General features: G+C 39.5%; 1 protein-coding gene across 10 annotated transcripts in view; it reads right to left on the bottom strand.

The window, feature by feature from the left end:
• The window catches only part of ppp1r12a (protein phosphatase 1, regulatory subunit 12A), a 57028-nt gene that overhangs the window by 19363 nt on the left and 18425 nt on the right, over positions 1-19240 (bottom strand). For 6 of the 10 annotated variants that reach the window (XM_061714987.1, XM_061714991.1, XM_061714989.1 and 3 more), the window contains exons 2-10: positions 11433-11563; positions 7752-7870; positions 3735-3894; positions 2924-3068; positions 2770-2844; positions 2562-2653; positions 2329-2486; positions 2022-2143; positions 789-896 (exon numbers count right to left, since the gene is read on the bottom strand). In XM_061714987.1, the coding sequence (XP_061570971.1) occupies positions 789-896; positions 2022-2143; positions 2329-2486; positions 2562-2653; positions 2770-2844; positions 2924-3068; positions 3735-3894; positions 7752-7870; positions 11433-11563 (1110 nt within the window). The remainder of the gene's footprint in view (positions 1-788; positions 897-2021; positions 2144-2328; positions 2487-2561; positions 2654-2769; positions 2845-2923; positions 3069-3734; positions 3895-7751; positions 7871-11432; positions 11564-19240) is intronic. The other 4 variants (XM_061714990.1, XM_061714995.1, XM_061714988.1 and 1 more) reach the window with 3 other exon arrangements.

Here is a 19240-nt window from a genome sequence, read left to right as displayed (position 1 = left end):
AATAAATAAGTAGTTTTGATTAATCCAAAAAGATGTAGTTTGAGGATTAAACCCAGAAAAGGCTTTATGAGGAAAAGCTTGCCAGCCGAGAAACGTACCATCTAGGTTCAGACTACAAAAGTTAATACTTGTACCTCCACAAGAGAGCTCTTGAGTGCAAACTACTTAAAAAAAAAAAAAAACACTTGCTAACGATAAAGGATTCAACCTGAGGGGGCTTCATGGGGTGTTTAACATTTTTAGAATAGGTCTGGCCACAGATTAATTGTCAATGATAATAAAAATAGCATTAAAATAAAGACAAGCAACTTAAAAAACACAAGGACACAAGGAAAACGATATCAGTTGTGCACTAGTTGATTACGAGTGAAAACGCCACCATGTAATGTTGATGAGTGAAAGGGGGTTCAATCACTAATGCTGGATTTTTCCACCGGGATGCTTAGTCATGCCTTGCCATGCCGCACAAAACCACAATTAGATGTCTACTTGCTGTATGCTTTTTCATTTTTACACACACACAAACACGCACACACACAAAAAGGTAATTTAATTGAGGTCCAGTTAATTCTGCATTCAATTCTGAAGTGATAAAAAGGTCCACAGATGGACCGCAGTCTTCGTGGTTTAGTCCGACATGGAGCACTGATGCAGGACAACCCAGTCGAGTGGAAAAACCCTGTAACACCTGGATCAGGCACGGGAGGTTAAGGGAGATTTTAGTGCGTTGTCAGTGCACAAGTGGATGTAGGATGAGAAAACAACGCTGGTGCACACCAATGCCTCACCATAGGTTTTTTGGGCACAAGAGAAATGCCAGTTTTGCGCAAACCTTGACGCCACAATGCAGGACAGCCTGGCTCCGCCACAGGCATGAGGGGAGTAATATAATCAAACTAAAGCCAACCAAGACAAGAGCCCAGGGTGAGAAAGATGCAGAAAAAGATTGGAGAGGTTGAAACAGAAAAAAAAGGCAGAATAAGACAGAAGCAGCGGCAAAAAGAAAAAAGAAAAAACACACTTTATGGACCAAGACAGGCATTTCAAAGCCTAATCAAACTACTCGTTGGCACCATCAACACTGGATGTTGTGCTGTGTGAGCACCATGCTTCAAATAAGAGTTTGAAGTTTAATGAAAGAAAAGAAAGAAAGAAAAAAAACTAAATGCAGACAGACTTGTATGAGTGATTATGGATTGCAGACAACTGGCCCAGAATTCAGAAGGTGAGGCTAAACTACGGCCAAAAGGGCAGTCTGCAACTGTCTGAATCACAGACTTTATGGACTTCATTGTGCTGGGCTAAATTTTTAATAAAAACATTTCTTTAAATAAAGTAGTCTTTGTCATTCAAAAAAAAATCTATTTGGTTTCCATTAGTCACACATTGGCTAATATTTTAATCTTGGAAAAAAAAAAAGACATGCCCTTGGGGAATTTTGCCATGCTTGCTCTGGTTATTAATTTCTCTTCTTTCGCCAGCAGAGGGCAGCAAACCCAAAAGCGGGACGACACGGTCGCCACCAATCTTAACAACCGACTCAATCTACAGCTCCATACACTCCACTCACACAGTATCTGGACATTCCTAGTGAATGGTTAACATTATCCCTGCTGTGCTGCCTGCAGCCATGTTTGCTAAATGTCGCCGACAACAACTAGTGCCTCTCATTCTCGAAGCATCCCTTTGCTGCATCATAAAAAACAAAACAAAACCATTAACAACAGTGTGCGATGGCCTTCAATCTGAATTTAAACTCGTTACTTTAACAAGGTTTGTGAGTTGGATATTAAATTCCCTCCTGGAGAGAAAACAAAATTATGATTTTTTTTTTTTATTGATTTACTTAATGAGCTAAGATTTGGCAGAGCAGGGCTGCATGTAAAACAGGAAGAGTGCTTAACATTTAAAAGTAGTAATGATGCTTACATAACATCTTTGCTGAGGTGCTTGGCTTCCTCAAAAGGCCTTTTTAAAAGATCAAACAGTCAAGGCTAAATTGTTTTGTTTTCAGCTCGTACCTTCTTAACGGGTGAAGGAGGAGTCGTCACCTGGTTAGTTGGGCTAGCTGGAGACGACACGGAGATGCTCGCAGGGGTGGGCGTCGTGCTGTTGCTCACCGCTGCAGGCTGCTTGTTTTTGTCTGGAGGGGGTGGAAAGAAAAACGTTTCAGTTAAATGCTGCAACAATTCTCATACCTGGTGATGAAACTAGACCTTATAAATGTTTACTGAAAAAAAACAGACATGAATACTGCAGCTAGCAGGTAAACAACTGAAAAACGAGGCCTTGCGTCCAAGCTAGCCTGTTTTATGCAGTAAACAGTACCTGCTTCAGTCTCCGACTCCGAATCCTCTTCCTCCTCTTCTTCACTGGAGCAGCTCGATTCATCCTTCTTTCCCTCTTCCTCTTCATCCACTTTCTCTGGCTCCAACGCCTCGATGCGGGGAGCGGTTTTCTCGGGCTCCAGAAGCAGCGTTTCTTTGCTAAAACGCACAGTGTAGCGTGTGAGGCCGCCAATTCACTTTTTGTTTCTTTTTAGCATCAAAATCATTATTTACCTCTTGAGTGGTTTCAGTGATTGGTTGTTATCGCCTGTAGTGGTCGTTTCGATCAAAGGAGACTTCTTAACATCCTTCTTCTCACTCATCAGCTGAAATAAAGACAAGACTCATAAATCCTAGATTTTCCTTAAAAAAAAAAAAAACTCCTTTAAAAATTCTTGAAGGTGCTTGGAGAAGACACATTATCCAGAGAGCAGTGACTCACCAGATTTTGTTTCTTTTGTAATTCTTCCAAGTATCCCAGAACATCTTCATCTGCTACATCAAAAGCAGTCTGGCCCTGAGGCGCAAGAATAAATTCTCACTTAAGGATTGCGCAGCACTTAATGACACGTTTCCTACCAACTGCAGTTACTCACCATTTTATTAATGAGGTCCATGTCACACAGGTTCTCCACCAGTATCCTACAGGCCTCCTCCTTACCCCAATGTGCTGCTGCATGTAGAGGAGTCCAGCCATCGTAGTCCTTAATATTTACATCATACCCTGCTTGGATTAAAAGCCTGCACAATGAAGGATTTGGGGGAAGGGGAGGGAGAGCAAATAAAAATAGTGTTCGTGTGAATTAGAAAAATCTGGTTCCTGGATTTGATTCGGTAAACTAATCTTTTAAGGTGCTGCCAGGGTCCAGGCTTTCAGAAGTGCGTCAGCATTGTAACTGCAGGGTCAGATTAACAAAATATAGCCCCCGCTGTGAATAACCGAGACAATCTGAAAATCTTAAGTCATCCAGTCGCAAAACTGGACGTCAATTTTTCCAAACTTTAATATTGCAGATAATATATTTGCTATTACAGGAAAGCATTAAGCTCTCAATTTTTTCTATGTTAGCTGTGCTAAACATCAGAGATCTATAGCAGCAGTGTGCTGGCCGGCTTCCCAGAGCGGATGGACAGGCTATTAGAGCTTCTATCTTCCAGCAGTGTAACTGTATTAACAATAGACAGAGACAAAGTCAGTACAAAGCAAGATGTCAAGATGCCGAGGCCGAGATATGGCTAGTATTGTCCAGCAAGAAAAACTAATGTTAGACATCACTGCTGTCATAACTGTTAGTAGCATTTATATGATTTAAGATGCAGGAGATACTTTATGGTTTACATGCTATGTTTGAGTTGGTCATTAAATGTTTTAATATTTTGTAAACCATCTACGGCATCAGGACTTACTTTAAAACCTCCACATATCCTTTTGCAGCAGATACATGGAGCGCCGTTCCTCCAGATTTGGCGTGCCGGACATCTTGGATCTGGCCGCTGTTGACCCATTGCCGGGCATCTCTGAGCATGATGCGCTCCTCCTCTTTTCGGGCGGCTTCGATATCCACCCCTGGTGAGATGGTGAAGGCAGATACTGTAAAACTGACATCTAGGGATCACCTGCTACTTAGGAGCACACTGAAAGATGGAACACCGGCCGAAAACAAGGCATAATAATTACAGTGACATATTCATAAGATCCTTTTTTTTGCATAGAAATAAAGGGACATTGTTTGGAATACATTACATTTGTGTTCATTTGATTTATTACACTACCGTAGCTCCTTCATCCCCACAGCCATCAGACTTTATAATAACCAACTGTAGCCACCCGAGTGCAATAACCTGTCTCTTTGAAAGTGCAATAACCTTTGCCCGCTAAATACCTCACGTATTTTTGCATATGTAAATATTATCCGTTTTTTGTGTTTAGTATTTTTTCTCTTGTACATTGGTCATTTTTCTACATTTTATATTGCTCTTTTTTTTTATTATTTAGCTATTTATTGGTTATTTCTATTTTAAGTTTTTTGTATAAACCGTTGAGCGTGTGTGTGTTTGGCTGCTGCACGATTGAATTTCTCCTCTGCGAGATCAATAAAGTCTTCTATTCTATTAATAATCAAAACGCATATTGCTTATATGATTTACTTCATTAAACGAGTAAAATTAAAGAAACCAACCCCCGCTTTTTCCTGGTATTTTAAGGTTCTTAAGAGGAAATAAAAAATAAAAAAAATGAAACCATCTTTGAATAGTACGGTATTGTCAGCACACGTTTTGCTTTCTGGGAGCGTTTTCATGCCAATATTCTGTCAGTTTGGAAATACAATCATGATGGACTCACAAACATCGAGCGGGTTAAATGGGTTAGTATGTCAGCGATATAGGATTCATGCAGGGCAGCAGTGAAAACAGACCTGTATCGTCTTGTTGACACCTGGTTGGAACATAAGAAGGTCTTAAAAAGCAACGCTGCCGTCCTCACTGACTATTCAGCTGAGTGTTAACACTGCTGAGCTGCGGTGTATAAACAAATGATCCAAAACATGTCCCTCGATAGGAGCCAGAACTTCAACTCATGTTTTAGGCTTTTCTTCTACTCCTATTAAACAAATGACGGGGCATTTGTGGCTGTCCATTTAGCTCGAACAAAATTTTCCTTTCACCTCAGTTTTTGGCGCACAAATACAACGCCAACGTTTAAAGACCAAGTTTAACTTTTTTGTCCTTCAGATTTTACTATAAAGACTGGACATGCTGCTTGTGAAGACAATTAGTAAACTTAAATCTAAAGAAGTGAAACCAGATAAGATAACTCACCATCTGACTATATAAATATCTGTTGGCAGTGAGAATGCAAACAACTGACTCTTTGAAAAGAACATTGTGTAGCGAAGGTAAAACAACCCCACAAAAGTCACCACAGCTTCACAGAAAGGAGAAAGTCAGGTGTGCAGTGTTGTAATCATGCAGGAATACTGTAAACTTCATTAAGGCTGTTCAGGTAATATAAGGAATGGGAGCTGGACAGGTAGGGGAACTACGCATGATTTCTTGGGAAGTAGCCGATACTGCATCTATAAAAAAAAAAAAAAAAAGAAGCAGGGAGCCTAATGGCCTCTAAGTAGGACCACAGAACAAGTGCTGAGTGGAGGAGTTGGCAGCAGTTCAAAGTTGAATTTTTTTCCAAAAAGAGCAGCACATGTCCCACCTGATTCCAAAGAAACATTAAAAGAAGGGGGGAGGGAAATCCAGTAGCAAAATGAGAAGTATTTGCAGGGATCCGTGCAAAGTCAGAGACCACAAACCAAAAAGGCGAGTAATTTTGTTTCTTTTGGAAAGTTAAAAGAAAGGTGATTTGATTTTGAGCCTCAACTGGCACCAGTCTAATCCAAATTACTGTCCTCTCAGCACCCTTGCTAACAGAGCCCAGCTCGAGTCCAACTCAAGGACAGGCAGCATTTTATGCAGCATTTCCTGAGGACCAAGTTTCCCAGTCACTTAACAGAATTGGAGTCAAGGAGAGGATTGAGAACTTGTCCCTGTAAACGGCAAAACCATCGCCATGTGCTAATAACTTTAACTCCTTAACTGGCATCTCTTTGAAAGCAGAAAAAAATAAATTACTAACATACAGACATGTTACGCAACAGTTAGTTGCATAACTCTGCCTGCTACCTCCAGCACTAAAAATAAAAAAATAAAAATTACTGGATTGTTTGCAGGCACCTTGAGGCCAAAATGACTACAAAGTCACTGGAGCGTGCTTCTTCTTGACAAAAGGTTTTTACAATTCTGGATTATTACATAAACATGGCTAGAAATTGAAGGATAATGCAGTCTTACTTGCTGAGGTCTGCAAATATTAGAAATGAATAGTCACATTGGGTTTCTACATCAGTTAGCGATGAGCGTCAGAGGGGACAGCGTGGAGATGAACATCCATCAGGCATCACCAAATCAGAGCTGACAGCAGTCGCTGGCTGGGATGCCTGAGGTCTGGGAGGTGCAAATATCACCACCATTACATAATTTAGCCAAGGAGCATGTCATGGAGAGCACTCCGGGTGCAATTATCACTGTATGCCACATGCTTTTAACACTTGGACCTCGAATTAAAAGTAAAGGGATTTACAGTTTTAGTGCAGATTCTTTTGCTCCTTAAAACTGCGTAAGTTTTAACGCCACCCATACAAACTGTCGGAAACTTAATAGGAGACTGACAAGATATCAATTTCGATTCAAATTGGACCTCTGCATGCAATGGAGAGGATTTTTCAAGAAAGGGGAATAAAGGAATAAAAGGTAATGCTGTTTTTGTCTTAGAGAAGGCTAAACCATCGAGCTCTGAAATGTTTTTGATCCAGTCCTAGTATTGATTTTTTGTTGTCGTTTTAAAACAATTCCTAGCTCATGTGTAAGCTACAAATGTCCAGACTTATTTCACAGTGAAGAACGAGAAGCGACTAACTCCTGCGTTTTGTCCAATACATCAAATCATCAGCTACAGAGCACATCATGCCTCAAACAATGATCCGATTCAATGTCCTTTCAGCAACGTTCACACTGGCCTGAAATAATTCCAAAACGGCTTTTCAAGAAAAAAAAAAACCCCAAACTGATGTGCATTTGTGTTTCAGCTCTGCGTTGAAGCCTGATGCACAAGATATGTCGGGACTGATACAATCATGAAATGGCAACGCCTCTCCACAAAGCACTTTGTAGGCAGGAAGCTAGCAGTCTTCAGAAGAAACTGAAGTGACAACAAGACTCAACGCAGCCTATTTCATTGGAAAAAACGAAGTGTCATCTACAAACCGTTTAAAAAAAATAAAAGGGAGTAGATTAATCAGTAATGATGTTATCTCAATGTGTTCTAGGTTCTGCGGTTTATGGTTGTGTATCTAAAACAGTGCTATTAGTGTTCCTTCATCTGTGAATATGAGCCGAGCAGCACCCCTCCGGCCTCAGGCCAGTCAACACGTCTGTGCATGGCCTCACGCCATAAGGGGGAGGCTTTTTTTAAATCAAGAACGCCCAGGGCAAAAGTAGCAAGAACCAGCATTTTACTTTTGAACCATCACATGAACGCTCAAAACCCAGCTGGACCACTTTTGTATTATGCAATATTTCACCAAACAAGTAAAAAAAAAAAACTGCAGGTTCCTTTTTGAAAATAAAGCCATACATGCATGAAATACAAATTGGGTTCCTGTAAGACATGTCGCCTTTAGCATTTGCCATCAGGATCATTACTCCGAGATTCAGTGTGCATATAGTTTGTCAGCAGGCTATACTAAACAGAGGCTCTTTGATTTGACTAAGGAAGCAAATCACTTCATATTCTCCAAAATCCAACATGCTATAGTACAATTTTAAATCGAAGGTTTCAGAAGTGAAGGAAACAGTCGACTTTTTGTGCACCTTGTCTGTTGATCTCATTTTGCAGAAGCTCCTCCATGGCTTCCTCTTCAGCAATATCCAGAGGCGTTTCACCCTCACTGTTCACAACGCCGACACTGGCGCCTTGGGTGATGAGATACCTGGAGGGAACAAACGGAAAAATCAGACATATGACAGCAGTACAGAACATTCGTGAAAATATTCGGAGGGGAGAGTTTTTTTTCCTGCACTATGAAAACATACTTAAGGTTGAAATGTGACATTTAACAGGATTAAGAGTCAACAGGATATAAATACTACTCCTTTAAATAGACGAGGAAATGGTCGAAAGGAAAAGGTGTGTAATGTTGTTTTTGGTTCATTACCAAAGCTGACACTATTGTATCCATCGCTTTGCCCAACACATTCTTCCAACAGAGTCAGATTAGATGTATGCATTGATTAAAGTAAATGAATTAATTCCAAATACGCATTATTGGGGAAAAAAAACCAAAAAAAACTATGTATGCGTTCAAGTAACTAGTACATCTATGGGCAAATGTGCTGAAAAGTAAGACAGTTGTTCCTACAGTCTTAATTTCTATAAATCCAAACAGAGAATCACAGCTTTGAACTGTTTAATCTGTATTATCCTGTGTGGAGTCATCAACATCAGATAAATAAATGAGTCTAACAATCATGGATTTATGGCGATTTAACCCTTTACGTAGTCGCCTCCCCTGCAGCAGCGATTGAAGGCATTTAAACCATTCAGCATCTTGAGCTCAGCTGCTTCCAATTAAAGCCGTGGTGAGACTCAGGCCCTTCTCATTAGGCTAACAAACCACTTGAAAACACTCGGTGCTTATGACTCCCACCCAAATGGCAACTGACTGACTACAATTACATCTCTACGTTTTGCATCTTTCTGATCGGACTTTCTATTCTGCCTATTTTCGGTCGGCTTAACTAGGTTTGATGGCCTTGTGGTGTGCAGTCCTCCTGCAGCAACCCTTCAATTAAATGGCTGTGGTGGTACCAGGGCCAAACACATCCAGCCTTGGTAGCTCCCACTATTGTGAATGACGATTGAGACGGGCCTGCTGGGATCCCGCCGCCTACTCGATTTTCCGAGTTTCTCTCTGTGACATGTTGTCTCCATTAGTCACCCATATCAGCACAACCACTTGACCTTCTCACTCAAATGCCACTACAAAAAAACTTCTTGTTTTCAGTGAAACTTGCCCTGTGCTGATGTCGTCTTCATGAGAACGGAGTACCGCAGACTCTTTTGGTTTGAGACATAACATTACAACAATCTAAACGCTGGACATAAAAAAAATATTTGATACTTGGGAACAAACAAACAACAGTGTGGATACATCTCCAGCCAGGTAACAGAGACACAATGCACGAGTAAAACAGGTCACAGCACACTCCCAGTATGCCGGAACAATGACTCTGCTACAACCGAGCTGCTTCAGCTCCTTCAGCCTGCTGAATTATCCTCTGATAACATCTCTGGGTTGTAGCCATATTCTTACCTGACAAAGACCAGGGGCAAGAAAATACCAGAGTAGCACTACAGATGTAATGGGAAAGTCTGATCTCCTGATTTGATTACATTAGTCAAAAAAAATAAATAAATATCTAAGCTTATCAGTCAGGCTACTTCTGTACAAGCTGCAGTAAAATGTTGGTTTTTGATATTATGCTGAAATTCCATCTTGGACTTGTTTTTTCATTTTGTTTTGAGTAAATGAAAAAACATTTTCTTTTATATTTTCTGGACTATAAGCCGCATCTGGACTATTTTTTTTTTTTTAATTATTAAAAAAAAAAGATATACAAGCCGCATCGGCTCTAGTTAAAAAAAAAAAAAAAAAGATATGCAAGCCACAGATATTTATGTTGTTAGATTAGATATTTACTACATGTACAGAAGGATTTTGAACTGTAAATGATGTACATGTTTGTACCTAAATAGATCCTTTCCTAACAGTGTCTTTTAACACGGCAGCAACTTTGCTGATTAAAACGGGACAGAACCAAGAGAAAATAACCGGTATTTAGTTATCTGTTTATCTGTTTGAAATCTGCTTCTACCTACTTCTATCTGCTAAAGAAGAAGTAGTGTATTCTTCTTTGCATTTATTTTGTCTTAGTTTTGATTCTAATTCCCGTTAGAGCGCCCCGAGCGGTGGAATAAATATCCACAGAATAGCTGCACCTTTGTATAAGCCGCATGGTTCAAAACCTATGAAAAAAGTAGCAGCTTATAGTCCAGAAAATACGGTATGTCTTGATCAGCAGTTGCTGAAGTTGATGTACAAAAGTCATTTTTATTTGCACAGCCCAGCAAAAAAAAAAAAAAAAAAAAAAAAAAAAAAAAAAAAAGCAATAAGATTTCTTTTTAACTTTTGTCTTTTTTTCCCCCGGGAGCCAAAATATTGGTCTATTTTTCTTATGGTAACCGCAAGGTCCCACACAACTTGGAAGCTGTGTCTAAGCCATGACAAGCTGGCAGAACGTCAGACAAGAATATCAGAGAAATTTGTCCATATAAAATAAAACTACACACCATAAGTGGGCTCTGACTTGTATGTCAACATTATATCAAATCAGAGGTAAACCTCTCTAAGGGTTCAGGCAGAGATTTGAACCACGTATGAGCAGTAATAACTGAAAGGATAAGACATGGCGAAAAACACGTCAGAATACTGTGCAATTGTCACACAGGATCTCACAACATTTGGGTAAACTCTCTCGAACCAGCCAAAGAGGCAGTACCCCGAGTGCTTCCCCTCTGAAACGGTCCCAGTGAAACCAGAGGTTGTGATCCCAGTGGGACCTATGGCTAAAAAGTCAAACCAGTGCAACAGGAGCACGCTTGCGGTCCGCCATCTGTGCCTAAATCTTGAGCGAGCAAAACAATTTTGGGCGCACAAAACTGTTTTACAAGCATATACATCATAATTATGTTTTTTGGGGGTTTTTTCTTTGGGGTAAAGACCACCTCAAGCGACCAAACAAAAGTCTACTCAGCTAAAATGAAAAGTACACATGCTTACAGTTTGGTCAAAAATAAGGAAAAATAGAAACTCTCCAGTAGAGTCATCAGTTGGTTTCCAGATGCAGCCTTGGTTAATGTACCATAGCTGCCTAACCAGACAGATCTGAGGTGTTTTATTCTTCCTCCTCGTTCACAACTGAGTACGGAAGGTTTTATTGGTGCTCAGGATGTAAACACAGATATTACGCCACAAACACACTGTGGGACTTGTTCAGGTGTGCAAAATTAGCACGATAGCGTCACACTAAACGGCTAAAACAGGATTAAAGAACGACATTACGCCAATATTGACTGCAACAACACAAAAACAAACGGAGAGATCCTTAACGGTCTATGCACGTGGCCAAGCGGGGCTTAAATTCGGTCAAGCAGGCAAAAAAATGGCATCTTGCTTTGAGAAACCTCTTTAGGGCAAAGTAAAAATGTTGAAAAAAAAAAAAAAATGTTTCAAGCAGCTACAAGTAAGCATCCTAATAAAAAAAAGAAATGAGTATTTAAAAAAAAAAAAGACCCAATTTTTCAAAGACGGTAAACAGTTCAGTGATGGGTAATTACAACCCTGTCATCGTTGCTGTAACAACAAGATGATGCAATAATAAGTAAGCAAAAGGAACCTGACAAAGCTGATACGGCTTCGTAGAAATACTTACTCTGCAATGTCTAGATATCCACAAGAAGCTGCAGCATGGAGAGGGATCCAGCCTTCGTTGTCAGGCTGGTTGACGCTGGCTCCATGCTCCACTAGGAAAGTCACCATGTCAACGTTATCATCTATACATGCCTAAAAGGGAGAAGAACCAGAGGAGAAGCGTAAGAACACAGTGTCTCATATGTCTAATTATTTGTTACTGCATAAGCATACATGCAAACAAGCATGTAAACATACGCCAGTGAGAGAGAGCATTACAGTGTGTCTGATAGATTGCCAGGCATGTCCAGAACTATTGGTTAGTTTAAGCAGCTGGAGCATTCCCCAGATGCCTGAACATAGTAGGGGTGCTTGAGATACTGCATGGCGTAGTACTGCTGAGTGTCTTTGAGGTGCTGTGTTTATATGATACTAATTTCTGCAAAAAGCAACATCATTAAAAACACTTTAGGAACCCACTTTTACTTTAAAAGGTCAGTGCTGCACATGAGGCAAACATTTCCTGTAATAAATCCAACCATCGACATGACCAAATGCATTACATTCTCCTTTTCTAGTGAGCTGTTGAATCGCTGAATTAAAATAGTTTTGCCTCAAGACAAATTATTGTCTATTTTCCGATGCTGGGGAGTACAAAAAGACCCCAATGAAAGCAATAGCATCACTTAAGATTGTACCGGTAGTTTCCACACTAATCACTTAACTTGGCAACAACTTCTCCCTCCCTGTCTTTTCGGTTGAGTAAAATTAAAGCACAAATCAAATTTTCTTCCATATGTTTCAAAGTTTATCGCTATAAATGCTTCTATATAGTGTGCAAATCTTTTATAATAATGAAAATTTACAACAAGACTAGTCACATATATTTAGGATTGATCTTGGCAAGCATAAGAAGAACCATTTTCTGACACCCCAGCAACCCAAACTACGTGATTGGTGACTGTGAAAACAAGAGAGACTGAAGAAAAAGAGCAAGTGGGAGATTTCTAATTTAAGATCTTTTGACTCATGAGGTGAGAGGCGTTTTGGAGTTGGCCTACATTATGTTGCTGAATTTGCACCTTTAGTGGGTAGGCTTGGGTTTCAGTCATACAATTATATCATATATATAAAAAAAGAAAAAGCGTATTCGGGTAATGGTAAAATGTTAAAATTTACATTTTGCAAAATCAAAACAAAAACACACTAGCAGATAATTTTCACATTTTTATTATGAAAGCTAAGTGAGGGTTTTAGGTTTTTGCACCACTTAATACGTTCTCTAGACTCAGGGCAACAGCCACTTTATTTACCTGTTATTGGCTGTGAGAAAATTAACATCCAAAACAAAGACAACGTTTGATTAAGCGGGAGTGTCCAAAGTCAGACCTTGAGGGCCTGCAGGTTTTAGATGTTTCCCTGCTTCAACACACCCTGATACAAATTACTATTATTAACAGACTTGTGCAGACCTTTATGACAAGCTGATGTTTATTTATTTAATTAAGTGGCACGAGTGGCTTTTATTTTGAATGTGGCTACAGAGGAAACTTGGCTAGAAAGAGGGGGAGGACATGCAGTAAAAAGCGACAGGCGGGTGTTTGAACCTGGGCGGCTGCGCGGGGGTTATGGCCTCTGTACATGGTGAGCCTCGTCAACCCACTGAGCTATCCGGGGCGCATGACAATCTGATGACAACCATTAATTTGAATCAGGTGTGTTGAAGCAGGGAAACATCTAAAACATGCAAGACAGCAGCACCCGAGGACCAAGTTTGGACTCCCGCGACTTAAGCCCCGAGGTCAGAGAAATAAAAAAAAAACTAAAACAAAAAAAAACAACAACTGTGAAATCAACTGCCTGCTAAAAAGGTAATTACGGTTTTAAAAAAACAAAGGGTTAAGATTAGAAATCTGAAATAACTGCTACTCAGAAAAATTAGGGGGAAAAAAAAACAAAAAACAAACAAACATTCAAAACAACTATAAACTGTGCCCTGGCCGTTTCCCTCTCTCCTGAGGTTGCTATGACAACAAAATCGTTGACAAGGGAAACAGATACACATGAACACACGACGGCCTCCTGTTCGGGGCACACGACTATCTGGCTGGAATCCTTGTCCAAATTTGGGCCGTTTACAGCACCAGGAGTGTGCAGGAGAGTGCCTGCAATGGCCTCACTGGGCTTATCTGACAGGCTGCGTGTATTTGTGTGTGACACGGTTTGGTTATACGAGGGTGCTCAGGCACTTTGACGAAGCTTCTTTTGCCACAGATAGACGTCCTGAGAAACTAGGTTCATCTGACTTCTAGTCTTGTGCATCGGAGCATCTTTACTTCTCATCACTGTTCAAGTATCTTTATAGGTATGGTGTGGCAACATTGTCTCAGCACACAGCGGCTAATTTCCCCCAAGGACGGGCGAGTATCCATGATCTGAAGGCAGTGCAGGACCTTCTGGTCCCCTCTTGTCCTTTCCAGCTTGTTTTGAGATAGGATGTAGAGCTGCATTATCACCGCCTGCAGTTACATTCATGTGTGGCCTTTTTCATGTGCAAGTCCTCCTAGAAAATAAAAATGATGGATTGCACTTCCTTGGGAGATCTGGAATGAAGACAGGTGGACCTTGCAACATCTGACTTAGTGTGTTCAACTGGCAACCAAGTGAAGAAACTAAATTGAGCTTTCAGGCTGTTCAGCCGAGTGAATCTGATGTCACCCTTGAGTGCCGTGTCTTAGTTCTCCACTTTTTTTCCTCCTTCTTTCCATAAGCAGAAAGGACCATCTTTTTCTGACTTGTACACCAAAACAAAACACTCACTATTATACGTGACTCACTAGAAGATGAGGATATGCAGCTGTTAATGCGTTTGACACAAAACTTGTGTCGAATGCTTTTATTGACGTTTTGCTGAAACCGATGCCAGCAGGACAGATTCAGGAACAGAAAACCATTAAAGCTGCACATTTTAGCCTCTGAATTTGGTTTTGGATTGTCCTACAAACAGATGCTGACTATGTCTAAACTAATTCCCACTGCTAAAAACATAAGCACAATAGGTTACAGTCTTTCTGCAAGGTAAAGCATATTTGACAACACACTGAAACTGCATTTTCTGCATCTTCATTTTAAAAAAAGAATTATTTTCTAATGCTCATGCACTGGAAATCAAAAACATGTTCATTCAAAGGTAATGGTTCATCTCCCCACACTTAAATATCACATCACGTGCAATTTTACAGAGCACAAACAGATCATCTTATTAGTCATCTTCCCTGAGACTCCAGACTAAACAACAACATTTTCTTTCTCCTCCTCTATTACTTCATTTCCAAATATTTATTCAATCTTATTCAAAACCAGATATGTTTTCATCTGACTCATAACATGACAATGACCTCCTAAAATACCCCTCTTAGTACCCCTAAGATTTGAAGGTTAGCACATCCTGCCAGTTTTGGCACCTTCCATTCCCATCTCAGTAAAGGGAAGATTGAAGCATTTTCTCTGATATCGCCTCAAAAGGAATATTGATCGGACATCACTCAGCTACCCTGTCCACAAGATTTAAATATCTTCACTGTGGTATGAGTTTTTAAAAAGACCACCTGTTTGCAAAGGCAAGACTGTACATGTATATGGATAAAAGGCACAAATCCTTAGGGGGAAAATATAATATATATATAAAAAAAACTGCTTTTGTCAAAATAATTTTCTTGGAAAAGCCCAATACAATTTAAGGTCTCCTGTTGTGTTTGGAGTATTAGAGTATCATCTTTAACAGAGGATGTATTGAACTGTGAAGAAAAACAGAAGTGGAAGTGTGACTTGCAGAAACCCTTTATGATGAATTTTTATTTTAAAAAGAAAAAACAAAAGAAAAAAAACCAAACACCATTACACCTATATCCATGCAGACCTAACTTGTCAGTGATGGCAACAAACCCCTTAAAGGTGATGCTAGAGACCTCCCTCTAAAATACGTCACAAGCCTCCCTCCTCCTGCTCCTCCCAGCAGCTACTGGGGCCCGACAACAGTAATCCCTTAATGGCTGTAATTTTCTGTGGTTGACAAGTGCCAGAGTTACGGCCGGCATCAAGAGTACACTTAGTGTAGTTCTCCAAGGGACAAGACTGGGGGAAGAAAGACTCAAAACAAATTATCATGTCATCCCGAATTCTGGAGCACTACTGTGTCCAAAAGCTGTCATGGTGCTTTGCATGTGCTGCTAATGGGAGCAAAGTCTTCACCATAGAGGACTGTACAGAGAAGGACATTAATGTATGGCAGCAGTACAGACCTTTGTACAGACACTGCATGTGCAAATAAATGAAAACTAAAAATTATAACTGGCAGCAGGCAGAGCGACTGCATCAAAGCACAGATAAAATGGGATCTGTATATTAATTGAAGTTATATTAGGAAATATTAAACTTGATCCCACCTAACAAAACACAATCAACCCCCGACGGCGACATAAGCCCCGTGTTGTGGCTGCAGTGATACATTCAGACACGATGTGACTCACTCCCAAATAGACACGTAGCTTTTAAACCTGTTTGGCTAGTGTGTTTCAGAAGAGAAGAAAGGAAGCCTTGTCACCAATGAAAGCAATAAGATGGATGGTTTACTGAAAACATGATGTTTGCACACTAGGAATAAAGCCCCCTCCAAACACTGAGCAACCGCCTCATGAAGTCAACATGTTTTCTGTAGCTTTGTTTCTAGTGTGCAGAATGTAAACACACAAAAATTGAAACAACGCTTTCCGTTTCTTGTACACCTACACCAAAGAAAAATTCCTGTTTGATATGTTTTGTTTGATTCTTATGATTAACCCAAAAAAGTACTGGATTAAATATGCATGGACAATCTTGGAAGTGAACATCATCATGTCACCTGGTCTAGTTTAAAAAGGGAAACTGCAATGCTGTTTTTAAAAAACATTATAAATCAAAGATTTACAGCCACACAGGACTTGATTTCATCCAACTGTCCATGTTAAACTCAAAACATACTCAACTGTTCTGCAAATGCATAATTTTAAAATAATTCTGGATGGAGCAATGTCACATTAAAACTTAACTTGTGAATAAAAAAATAAAATAAACTTGTGAAAGCCAAAATGATTAATCCCACAGCACCAGACTATTAGATATAGTCTAAAAAATGCAGTTTGTTTGTCAGAGGAAAAAAAAAAAACCTGAGTTCTTGCTGCACACTGGGACAATGAAAACTGACACTTCTGGAAAGTTGGTGCAGCGGCTAAAATAAACATATTCTAAAGTAATCAATGGACACTGTATGTTCCATTTGATTGGTCAAATGGTTTAATGTACATTGTGAGGCTACTTTCAGAAAACAGCTCTGTTAATCCATTAAGCTTTACGGGAGTGTGTAGCAATGGCGCATGAAAATAGTGAAAAATCACTAATCTCTAATTAGTGATCAGCTGGGAAGAAAAAAAAAAAAGGGGGGGGGCAACTCAAGGCTTCACTTTGATCAAAACGCACAGTCGAGTGAAAGTAGGCATTAAAATGGCTAATTTAAAAAACTGGGGGTGGAGGGGGCAGCAAAAATACCGTATGTTAAAAAATAATATTAGTTAAAAGTTGTACAATGGGTACCACAAACATCCAATATATGCAGTGCGTATTCCAATACAGGGATATTTTGCTGATTCAGTTACGATTTTCTTCCTTTCTTTTCAACAATACCAGAATTCAGGGGAAGTATAGCAGCTTCCCTTCAACTCGAATTGGCCTTAGCTCTAAACTTCAAAATCCATCTGTGTATCTGAGGCAAGACGTCATGACGGCTGCAGTTGAAATGGGTTTGTTTTTGTCAAGAAGGAATTTACCTAAAGTGGTAATGTGGTAGACGGCAGAAAAACAGCAAAGTGCACCATTGCCCTACTCAACAAAATTTTACGTGATTAAAGTGGAAAATAAATAAAAACATGCATACTGGCCTTGTAATTGGAAAACTTTATATTAGCACGCTAATAAACAAACATTTACCGAATAATCTTAATATTCACAAATTCCTTATAAGAGCAGTTAATATTGACTTGCAGTATTGAAAGGTTACTAGGAAGAACAAATAGTTAAGTTACAATCCTATGCACATCTTGCCAATTAAATGCCTCTGTGGGCCACTGATTTAATAAAAAAAATAAAACAATTCCAATCCAGCATAGATAAATATTGACAGTAAAAACAGAGAAGACAAAGTGCGTTTGATTTGAGCAGTCTAATTTGGTCCTAATATAAAGGAATTCAAGGTCTGCCCTTACCAGAAGCCAGTGCGACAAACAAAATTAAGTAAGCCAGCCTCAGATTCAGCCCAAATATGCCATCATGACATGCACCTCAAAAGAAAATTAGTTTGTTGCCATGACAAAGCCAAAAAGAGAAAATGGGTCCAGGCCTTGTTGGGCTTTTGTAAGAAACAAAAATAAATAGAGAAGACTTCATTTTGAAGCACACTGGGGTTCCATGGAAAGCCCTTGAAGGAACCGCTCAAAGCAAACCACTGACAGACAGCATCAACAAACTAATCTATCTTGAGGTGCCATCTTTATCCTAAAGTCATATTGGCATGACTTTTAGAAAGACTATACTCATGAACTTTTAAAGTACTAGATAGAGACCCATATGCATGATTTGTATTTTAGGCCACAGTTAAGTCTAGTTTGATGGCACACTTCATGAGGCAAAATCAAATCTGCTTATTGCAATAGGAAAATGTGTAATTAATGCTGGTGTATTATCTACAGAGACATTGCGAATAAAGGAAGTCAAAACTTTATCAGAACTTCAAACTGAGGAGACAAAGTTATGATTAGCTTATCCTTGAGTTAAAGTTGTTTTAAGTTGCCTATGATTAAATGTCTGCTATATAATCTAAGAACAGAACAGCACAATGCAACTGTTAACTCAAAATGGTAAGAACTAAATGTATCAATTATAAGATTCTTTCAAATGTCATATGTTGTCAAATCTAAGCAGTTATTGTGATGAGCAAATGCATAGCTAAGCAATAAGCCGGTAGGTTTTAGGGATGCAAATTATCGATTATTTCATTAATTGATAGTTGATAACCTTATCGATCGATCATCGATTAGTTGATAAGCAGCGTTTTTCCCCCATCTGAGATACAAACATAATTTTTTTTGCAAAATACAAAGGACATTTTAATGTATTCCTTAATCAAATATTTATTTGATACAAAAGTAACAAAAAGACATTTTTGTACCACAAGGAATATAAAGTGCACTTCAAGGCTATTAGTATTAGCAGCAGCCATAATACTGTCATTTGTGTCAAGCAAATTTTAAGTTCTAGTTACGTTTTAAGTTAGAGTTTTGGCAGTGTTCAAAATAAAATTATGAGACCTGCTGTATTGGAGCACATTTTCTTTTAGTTAAAACTGTAGCGGGGACAGATGTTTAGAGAAACCTATGTATGTACCGGGTGAAGGCTGATTTATGGTCCCGCGTTACAACAACGCAGAGCCTACGCCGTAGGCTACGGCGGCGGCTCTGTGTCGATTTAAGGCGGAACCTTCAGGCTTTAGGGGAACATACCGGAGAACAACCAGAAGAATATAGAGTGGATTAAAAATAAAAGTTAAGCACTGAGCTACATGTGTCTCCCGTCTGGGCCATTGCAGACTCATTGCCTGAGCATGATATTACTAAAACCAAACAATTCCGCCGTCTCTTTCTTACTTTATGTGCGCGGCGCAGCACGTTGTGTCGCATTAAATGTGGTCCGGGCGTAATACCAGCTGGTGAAATTAAACGAAAAAAATAAATAAATAAATAC

The sequence above is a fragment of the Cololabis saira genome, chromosome 23 (genome assembly GCF_033807715.1).
Source record: "Cololabis saira isolate AMF1-May2022 chromosome 23, fColSai1.1, whole genome shotgun sequence".
In the NCBI taxonomy this organism is placed as follows: Eukaryota; Metazoa; Chordata; class Actinopteri; order Beloniformes; family Belonidae; genus Cololabis; species Cololabis saira.
This window is presented reverse-complemented; position numbering and strand designations above follow the sequence as displayed.